Genomic DNA, 10414 nt, shown 5'->3' on the forward strand with positions numbered 1-10414 from the left:
TGTGTAAAAGCAGGAACCAGTGAATGACTGGACAACTGAGGAGTTTATAAAGTTATTCTAATTGTTTATTAAATTACTTTAGTTAAACGTTGAATAATGTCAATGATTTCGCTGATGCCATCTAGATATTGTGTTTTTTCTGCGATGGAATTACAAATAAATTTGTTCCGCTGTTAGTTTGTTACACTAGTAAATTGTTCCGCTATTACTTTATTGTTGCATTAGTAAATTGTTCTGCGGTTACTTTATTGTATTGTTACATTGTGCCATTCAGTCAAATACGGAAACACACGTAACACGCCACCCGATGTCCGCCCTCCACCCTCGGAAAACTCGGATCCCCGGCGCTGGGAGCGGCATCTTCCGCAGCTGGGAATGTTCATCTGCCTTATAAGGAAGAATCCGTGCGTTTATGCTGCTTTCAAGTCCAACTAGGGACTTGGGAAATCGTAATGACAACATGACGCGTGTTCGACGGGTTAAGTCAGAGCCTAATCGAGGCGATAAGAAAGCTACTTTTTGTTTTGCTGTAGTTTTCGTTCCTCCAAAGCCAAAACGCATTTGTAGTGTTAATTGAACTTTTTGAAATCCCTTGCTAAAACAGGAAATAGTTGATCCGCTAAATTTCAAGTATTGAAACAAACACCTATCAATTTTTCCCCGGCACACCATTTAACATTCAAAACAATTCAGTTTTGCAATGAACATGCTACATAAAATTTACTACTTTCTAAATTATTTGCCTTTCACAGTGGAGCTATGTGTTGCCTCCGCCATGATTGTTGTAATGACAAGCCCCGAACTCGGGTCTTAAAGAAAATCCCTAGTTTTCCACTGGTAAATACCACTTTGTAGTGGCGCTCATGTGCTCTTGTCTTATATTTACGATTTTTTCGACATGACTAGAAGGCAGGGTAAGGACGCCATGGGACATCCCAGAGCAAACAGGGAAACAGCTCCTACCAGGCTGGGAAGGCGGTGGGAACGGCAGATGTGGATCCGCCCCCTGCTTCTGCGTGGAAACCCCCTCCACCCGCACTCACTCACTCTCTCTCTACCTCTAAGCTCAGTTGCTTTCTCTACCCAGCCTCGCGCACGTTATTCGTTTCTTACCGAAACATCCGAAAAGATGCCGCTGCGAGTCGCCATGAAGGGGCCAGGGCCGTGGGGGTTCCGTCTGGTCGGGGGAAAGGACTTCGAGCAGCCACTTACTATATCCAGGGTGAGTACAGGTGCTTCCTGCCTGTCTGCATTTAACCTCAGTTAAAGGTGTGTTAAATTGTAGAAAAATTGCAGCTGGGCGTCATGGCGCAACTAGTAGCGTTTCGGAATCTGCACTGGGAGCGGACACTAGTACTGTGCAGGGCGTCGGAGCGGGGCAGTAGTAAACCCCCACAGGGAACCGTAGCTTCGATCTCAGTGAACATGATATTTAAACATTTTTCTGTTATGAAATTATTTAGGGTTAATTCCCTTTTGAGCCCCGTATCGCGCTGTATCGGGAGCGGTCATTTGCAGCGGTTTATGAGTTCATAGTGGTGCTTGAAACTCACTTTGTGTGTGTTTTAACTTTTGCTGAATGACTGTGTGCTAATGAGTCCTGTGATGCTAAACTAAAGTAACGCGCTGCGCGATGTTCCAGACACGTCAGATTTGGACAAGTAAAACGATCATAAATCTGCTCTCTTTTTCCTCTCAGGAGGACTGTCTCTCTCCAGCGTCTAAGTAAACTTGCACTAACAGGTCCTGTGATAGCTGTCTCAACAAGCTCTCACTGACCCTTTAACCTCACCTTGGATCCATTCTCTTTTTCCGGGTAGGATAATGGGGACAAAATGAATATTCGTAAATCACCCCCAAAAAAATGGGATTTTTTTTTTGGTTTAGTTCAACCTCCCCCGTTGGCTGTCTTGTAAAAGCTGAGCCTCATCCTAGCTAGTGGCCTCTATAAATGCCCTCATTGCTACCTGCTGAGGGTTAACTTTTAGCCTAAATGCCTGTGAGTTGTGTCATGTTGTGAAGAAAAGGGAAAAAAAAGTTTTACGGGAAAAAAGAAGGTGTTTTGAGCGCAGTTTCTGAGGAAAGACATGTAATGAGCAGCATGTGGCAGCAGGGGGCACTCCGCCCAGCAGCATGTGGCAGCGGGGGGGCACTCCGCCCAGCAGCATGTCATGCCAAAGCAGAGCAGGAATGCAAGAGCAGTCCACAGGAGATGGTCACGCCCAGAGCAGCACCTTCAGCCAGCAGGAACAGCCCGTCTTGGAACGGAGCAGCGGAATCACGGCCACATCCCCATGACAGTTATTTAGCAGATGCGTCCAAAGTGACATGTGGGGTCAGTGAAGAGCCTTGCTCAGGGGCCCAGTAGTGTCAGGCCATGTGCAGAGCCATGGGGCAGCAGTGGTACCATGTGTACAACAGGAAGCGGCCTTATCTCCTTCCTCCCAAACCACCGCCAGCACAATTACTGTCTGCTTTGCATGTGTGTGCACGCTGGCATTTACCCTCAATACAGCCGGCATTTCACTGTGGTAAGACACTTTTTTTTTTTGTTTGCCAGGTGACCCCCGGCAGCAAGGCCGCCCAGGTCAATTTGTGCATTGGCGACATGATCCTGGCAATCGACGGGGAGCCAACCGAGGGCATGACCCACTTGGAGGCTCAGAACAAAATCAAGGGCTGCGTGGAGGAGATGGTCCTGGCAGTCGACAGGTAGGCTACTGTCCTCCCAGGACTGACCCTTGCCTGTTGCATCACCTGACCCATCCCAGCATAGTGCCCATGTGAGATCTGGGACAGGGGCGGCCTTCAGGTGACTACAGCACCTCCGTCCCGCTTGCCTTGAGCACAGCCATCATTCAGAGAACAAAATGGCATCTGTTTACAGTTAGTCACTGATGTCATGTTTATCATTAGAATAATAAATTTTATTTTCAAACAACACATTACAGCAGTTTCTGGCCACCTCCTTCCAGTGATGCTGGTATCAACCACTCATATGGGCGTTGCTGCATTCTGTAGCCACACATCGCCATAGTAACTGCATAACGGCTTGCTAATTAAATCAGTAAAGTAATTACAGCCCTGGGACTGTCAGTCTTCTCTTCCTTTCTTTCATCGTTGTAACTTAAATGGACCAAATAATCACCTTTATTGCAGGTGATGAAATGATTGATTCATATTTCTCGCATATTCACTCTGCATTTGCAGACATGGAAACGTTCATATTTCTCCAGTCAAGCCACGTACTTTCCACATGCACACAAAGTGTTGTATTTATATTTTTCTTAATGATGATGATATAAATTTGTTATTCTGATATTCCCTGTGGCACACGTACCACAGCAGTGAGGTTTGTGTCCGTTTCCCTGTTTAACAAATTCACAGAGCCAGCTCACAGGGTTGCCGACTTCAGTCAGCTGGCTGGAGTGAGATTTTCAATTTGAGAAAAGTTTGCACACTCATGCACACGCATTTACATGTCTAACAGTTTTATTAGCTTGTAAACATTATTGTAAATTTTGGGGTATGCGAACTAGCCCCACGCTCATAAAAAGCATCAGTGTTGGTGTTTAAAGTGTGTGTGTGTGTGTGTGTGTGTGTGTGTGTGTGTGTGTGTGTGTGTGTGTGTGTGTGTGTGTGTGTGTGTGTGTGTGTGTGTGTGTGTGTGTGTGATTGCATAGATCACATTGGGGACGAAAATGTCCCCAAAGTTCGGTAAAACTTAAACCTTCCTTACTTTTGGGGACACTTCTTCAGGTCCCCATTTGATAACCTCAATTTTATATGAATCTGTGAATGCAATCAAAAAAAGTAAAAGTGGCAAAAGTCTTGTATTTTGGTTGGTTACTTATGGTTAAGGTTAGGAATGGGTAGAGGTTAAGGGTGTCGTGATTGGGACTAGGGTTTTTCCCATAGAAATGAATGGACAGTCCCTGTTTAGATAGGAAGACCAACGTGTGTTTGTGTGGGTGACTGTGTGTTTGAGTGCTTATCAGTTTGTGTGAGTGTGACTGTGTGTTACTATGTCTGAGTGTGTATGGGGATGTGCGAGCATTTCCCGTGGTCTGTGCCCACCCCTTTTTCTTCCTGTGTCCCCCAACAATCAAATCGTTTTGCTGGCATCCATGGTGAGGCTTTTTCTGTTGTTGTTTGTCCATCTTATGTATTTGTCTGAGCCGGAGAAAGTTGGGTAGGGTGGAGGGCATAGAGGGTTGGGTGAGTTGGGCAGGGTTGGGTGCGTCAGGTTGGGAGTCCTACGGTACAATAGTCATTCTGTCTTGTGGGATGATGATGCTAATGGGAAGCACATAGGGATGGTGGCCTTTGTGATTGAGCTTGAAGATGGTTGCAAACACCTCTGCTAGGCACAGACTGAGAGGTCGTCTGCTCTGGTGCTTTGCGAGCATTTTGGGGGCTCAGCATTGAATATGCTTCCCGGGGTAAGAGCAGCTCTGGGAGCAATGGAGAGTGGCCCTGGTCACTGTGTCCCAGTCATGTGTTGCGCATATCCTTACTGTGTCATTTGGACTCCACTATTTCTTTGTATTTTCCGTTTTATGGGCTTGAATTTCCATAGCTCATAGTTAGGTTTTTTACATTCTTCCTTGACCTTGGAATTAAGGTCTAGTGTTTGCTGAAATGTGTGCGTGTATGTGCCCTGCGATGGACTGGCATTCCATCCAGTCGTCTGACCCTCCCCAGACATGACTTTTTGCCTCAGAGAGCCTGATGAGTGCAGTGCACAGCCACCTGGCTGGTGTCCCTGGCAGTCACACGTGTTTTGCACAGTGATGCTACTGACAGTGTCACTGAAAGACTGTTCCTCCCACCTTTACTTTGTGACAGTTATCAAAGTGGTCTGTTTAACTGCCACTGTGATGATCTCTAACTATGTGAATAATCTTTTTTTGTGTGTCTATTTGGGGGGGGGGGGGGGGGGCTCTGCACACCAAAGATGTCTGTATTAATTATTGCTCTCTCTGTGTCTACTTCTGTTTTTCTACTATCTGAGCATTAAAGATAGTGATTGCTTGCTTAAGCACGCTAGAGAGGGTAACAGATTAACAGTGCTTTTCCTTCCTGAACTAGGTCGGAATCTAAAATGTGGTCTCCACTTGCATCTGAGGAGGGAAAGAGCAACCCATACAAGATGAACCTGGCGTCGGAACCACAGGTAAACGGACCGAACCTAAAACTTTTTCCAAACTCTGCTCATTAATATTTCTTATGTGATGAGGTCATATGGGAAAGGCTATGTAATTAATCACAAATGCAGTCACCTGACCTCTGTGCAAACACTGTTGGCTTGTGAGTGCTGTTTATACCAAAACAGTGTGTATCCAGGGCAACAGCATTTTATCACCTCAAGTGTGAATGCAATGCATGATGGGAAGATGTGCAAAGTTTCATAAAATCTGATTAAGCTAAACATTTGACAGAAATGAATAAGCAGACTTACGGTTCTGCCCACTGGGTTTTGGGTTTTTGATCCAGTTGGCAAGCGATGACCTCATATTGGAAACTATGCCGTGTCATCATACTTATAAGTGTGTGAAGCGTCGAAGGCCGGCTCTCCTTTGGAGGCTGAGCCTCCTGTTGGGAATGGTATGCTTGGAATGTGGAGTGCTCCATTTCGTTTATCACAGGCATCCACACAGGGACTGAATCTTAAGGCTCTGTTCCTGTGATCAAAAGGTCATCAGTTGAAATCCTGTGAGCGCAAGAGTGCTCTTATTACTGTTGGGCCCTTGAGTAAGGCCCTTAATCTTGAAAATGGCTACAGGGGCTCTCGTGTCTGTGTCCTATAGAGGCTCGGATGGGATAACCCAAAGCCACCCCATTCAAATTCCAAATGCTTTACAGTGTCAGTTCTCACCCCCTGCCTGTTTATACGGCACGTCTGGGGCCCCAGTCCATGAACTGGCTTTCCATGTGAAAATATACAAATTTACTTGGAGAAACTGCAGGTGGTCCTGCCACGCTGATCTGTAATAATCAGGTCTGGCTCTTATGTGGTCTGTCTCCTCTGCCCCCACCCCCCAGGACGTTCGTCACATCGGGTCTGCCCACAATCGCAGTGCTTCACCATTCTCAGCCCCTGGTTCTAAGGTGGTAACCAGTCAGTACAACAACCCAGCTAAGCTTTACTCCACCGACAACATCAAGAACTTCAACTCTGCTGTGGACGGGGTGAAGAACGGCAGTGGCAGTGGGGCTGTGGAGCACGACAAACCGTAAGCAGGATCACTCAGCTCCCCCATCCCTAACCAAAACTGTTATGCCAGTCTCTGTCTGGGAGTAAACTTTCCTGCACCATGAGTGATCTTGTTTGTCTTTTTGGCTAATTTACCAACTCCAACCAAACTGCTGTATCTTAAACTTGAATCTTACTGGTGTAATAAAAATGAATGCAGTTTCCTGTAATAAGGATTAACAAATGATCTCTGCATGGAGATGCTGTGGATCAGATGTAAGACTAAAGAGCTTTGATGCAAGGGTTAAAAAGAATTGTTTGACAGCATATGGATGTGACTCAATTCCTGGCCTCAGAGTGAGCGAGTGCCTGGAACAGTGTTTTGGAAATCAGATTCAAAACATTCCGGAAGAGGATGTGACCTATTATCCAGAGCTAAACACGTAATGTGCAGAAAGGAATTTCTGGGTTCCTTTTGGAAAGTGAGATTGGGTCCAATATCTGCCGAAGAAACACAGTAATGGGAAAACTTTGTCGTCTTTGTTGGAACTCATTGGCACTCATCATACCAGTACTTACTGAATCTGTACATTTACTATTTTAAAAAATCCCTTAACGTTGTCTGTAAATTGTAAAACAATTACCTCAGAATTGTTACATAGACTGCACTATGCATTTTATGATTTCCACTAATCATGAGTCCACTTTTACAACAGTGTATGTTTACCTATACAGGATCTATGCTAAACTTTGAACACATTTCTTTCGCCCTCTAGTGGCCAATTCAGTAATTTGTCATTGCGTGCACGTGAAATTTTTCATTTTAATTCTGCATTTTACTGTGTCTGAAAGTGTTAGAACAAAACTGGACCAGAAGTGTTTGTTGTATAGTAATATATTATGGATGCACCGTTCATTGACACATTATAAATGCCTTTCCAACAGGCTCGACTCTACCAAGCAAATGGCTGGAGGGCCAGCGATCTCCACGGATTCGGAGGTTTACAAAATGCTCCAGGAGAATCAGGAGTCCAAAGAACCACCTCGGCAGTCCGCATCCTTCAATGTCCTGCAGGAGATTCTGGAAACTGGTACCAATGGCGCTACACAGGGACCTGTTACCAGAACAAGAGAAACAGGATGTCAGTCCTCTGAATGAACCATATGGCAGGGTCCTGGAGAAGCTCAGCCCCATGTTGTTCTGTAGGGTTACGGTCAGGGTCAGCTTATTGTTACTGCAATAAAAACCCTTAATAAAAGACTCTTATCCATGACCATTACTTACAATTATTCTTTACTTTTAACCTTATGACTGTCCTTTACATATACCATTAGCATTATGATTATTCTTTACATTTATTGTTAGCATTAGCCCTCACATTAACCTGGCTCGTCTCTCTCTATAGGAGACTCTGATAAACCAGCTGGATTCAGGAGTGTTAAAGCCCCAACTAGCAAGATTGGCTCCTCTGTTGGTCATGCAGAAAAGTTGCCCGTATGTGACAAGTGTGGATCAGGAATTGTGTAAGTATAACTTGTACTTATGAAATTGGGGGTGCAATCTGAATGTAAATCTAAAAATGCAATCTGTCCTCCTATACTGAGACTGAGTGCTCCAGTCTTTCTGCTCCTCAGAAGTGAGTCTGAATGTTTCAGAACATGCTGAGGCAAAAATGCCCCTTGAGTGGCATGACTCAATAATTACTGGGGCTATCGGAAAAATACAACTCAAGAGAAAGTCAAGTATTTACACCTCCCCAGGTATTGAGGATTTTCAGCAGGGCTGTGCACTATTGAGAATGGCCCCGAAATTCCAGTTGAATTAATGAATTTGAGTTGTGGTTGAATGCAGGATGCAGAATCACATTTCTTTGCCTGTGTGTGTGGGGCACGATTTAGTTATCCTGAGAGTTAAAGTATAACCTGTGTGTCCCTGGTCAAGGGGCATGGTGGTGAAGCTGAGAGACAAGCTAAGGCATCCAGAGTGTTACATCTGTACCGACTGTGGTGTCAACCTCAAGCAGAAAGGCCACTTCTTTGTGGAGGACAAGATCTTCTGCGAGAAGCATGCCCGCGAGCATGTGACTCCACCCGAGGGCTATGATGTCGTTACGGTCTTTCCCAAGTAGATGCATCTCGTGGGCTGCTCACGCTCTCTCTCGTTGTGTGTCTAAGGCCTATCTGAACTTCACACATTACTTTTCTTTTTCTATCAAAGACCAGTGGCTGCATCATAAGTTCTCTGAGGGAATCGTTCCTAAACCACCAGCTAGCTTGGTTATGAGTTACTGAAATGAGTGAGAAATGCTGGATAATGCTTAAAAATGAATTTTTCATGTTAGTGTAAAAAAAATAGGCTTTGGCTGTAAGATTAATGAACAGGTTCTTCTGACTTTATGAATGTATTGGTATACTTTTATATGGAACTGTTACCAGTTGCAGGGACCAGTTAATTTCAAATCTACATTCCATGCTTTAAAATGTCTGTCGCAGCTTTTTTTTTACTGCAATGTTATGTAAAATCTGTCAACATGAAACACTTTAATAAATTAATTTTAACACAAATTTCAGTTTTCTTGTCTGAGCTTCTGATTTTGGAGAATTTCACAATTTCCTTGCCTCTCTGACAAACAGTTGATAGATGTCAAAAGTGAACAGTCACTGACCACTGTATTAGGTACACCTGTTCAACTGCTCATTGAAGTGAATATATAATTAGCAGCACAATGTCCATAAAATCATGTATGTACAGGTCAGGAGCTTCAGTTAATGTTCACATCAAACCCCAAAACGGAGATCCAACCATCTCTCGGGTTTACAGAGAATGAGCTGATAAAGAAAAAAAACTGAGTGGCGGTTCTCTGAGTGAAAATGTTTTCTTGATTGGTGAAGCCAGAGAAGAATAGTCTGAGTGGTTCAAGATGATAGAAAGTCAACGATGACTCTCATAGCTACTCATTACAAACAAGGTATGCAGATACACAACACGTCAAACTTTGAAGCGAATGTGCTACAGCAGCAGAAGACCACACTGGGCGCCACTCCTGTCAGCAAAGAATAGGAAACTGAAGTAGTGGGCACAGGCTCACCAAAACTGGGTAATGGAAGTTTGAAGAAACACTGCATGGTCAGATGAATCTCAATTGATGCTGCAACACTCAGATTTGGGGGGGGGTCAGAATTTGGCATAAACAACATGAAAGTATATATCTGTCTGGCCTTGTACTGACAATTGAGTCTGGTGATGCTGGTGTTTGGGTGTGAAGGACATTTTCTTGCCAAGCTTTGGGCCCCTTTGTACCAACTGAGCATTGTTTAAATGCCACAGTCTACCTGAGTATTGTTGCTGACCATTTCCATCCCTTTATGACCACAGTGTACCCAGTTTCTAATAGTTACTTCCAGTAGAATAATGCACCATGTCACAAAGCTGAAATCAACTGGTTTCTTGAACAACACAATGAGTTCACTGTACTCAAATGGCCTCCACATTCACCAGATCTCAATCCAACAAAGCAACTATGGGATGTGGTATAACGGGAGATTAACATCATGAAGGTACAACTGACAAATCTGGAGCAATTTTGTGCCAACATCTTGTCAACATGGACCAAAGTTTCGGAGGAATGTTTCAAGCACCTTGTTGAATCTGTGCCACAAAAAATTAAGGCAGCTCTGAAGGCAAAAACGGGGTCCAACTCAAAACTAGCAAAGTGTACCTAATAAAGTGGCCAGTGAGTGTATGCAGCCAGTTTCAGCCAGGTGCCCTGTTTACTTTTAATCCTTTTATCATAATTATATTTACAGTGCATCTGGAAAGTAACCACAGCGCATCACTTTTTCCACATTTTATGTTACAGCCTTATTCCAAAATGGATTAAATTAATTTTTCTCCTCAAAATTCTACACACAAGACCCCAAAATGACAACGTGAAAAATAGTTTACTTGAGACTTTTACAAATTTATTAAAAATAAATATGTATATTCATTCTTCAGGTCTGTACTCCTTTAGATCCATTTTCTATGTTTAACTTTTTAACTGTCAGCTTTTAAAAGCTGAAGTGATATCTTCAGCCTAACATTGTTCTGATCAATGTATTGACCTGGGACTTGTATCATAAAGGTGGATTTCTGGTTTACTCCAATAACTTGTCAGATTTAAGGTACTCCAGTTTAAATGGACTTTATCTTCATTCACATACATTTAACCCAGACCG

At 43.8% G+C, this 10414-nt stretch overlaps 1 protein-coding gene across 1 annotated transcript; it reads left to right on the forward strand.

Moving 5' to 3' along the window:
- Positions 1-921: 921 nt before the first annotated feature.
- On the forward strand, positions 922-8761 carry pdlim1 (PDZ and LIM domain 1 (elfin)). Its single transcript, XM_049009066.1, has 7 exons — positions 922-1222; positions 2561-2712; positions 5092-5176; positions 6046-6236; positions 7142-7287; positions 7603-7720; positions 8139-8761. The coding sequence occupies exons 1-7, from the start codon at positions 926-928 to the stop codon at positions 8323-8325; spliced, it is 1176 nt and encodes a 391-aa protein (XP_048865023.1). The 5' UTR covers positions 922-925; the 3' UTR covers positions 8326-8761.
- The last annotated feature ends 1653 nt before the right edge of the window (positions 8762-10414 follow it).

Source organism: Brienomyrus brachyistius, chromosome 3 (assembly GCF_023856365.1).
Source record: "Brienomyrus brachyistius isolate T26 chromosome 3, BBRACH_0.4, whole genome shotgun sequence".
Classification (NCBI taxonomy): Eukaryota; Metazoa; Chordata; class Actinopteri; order Osteoglossiformes; family Mormyridae; genus Brienomyrus; species Brienomyrus brachyistius.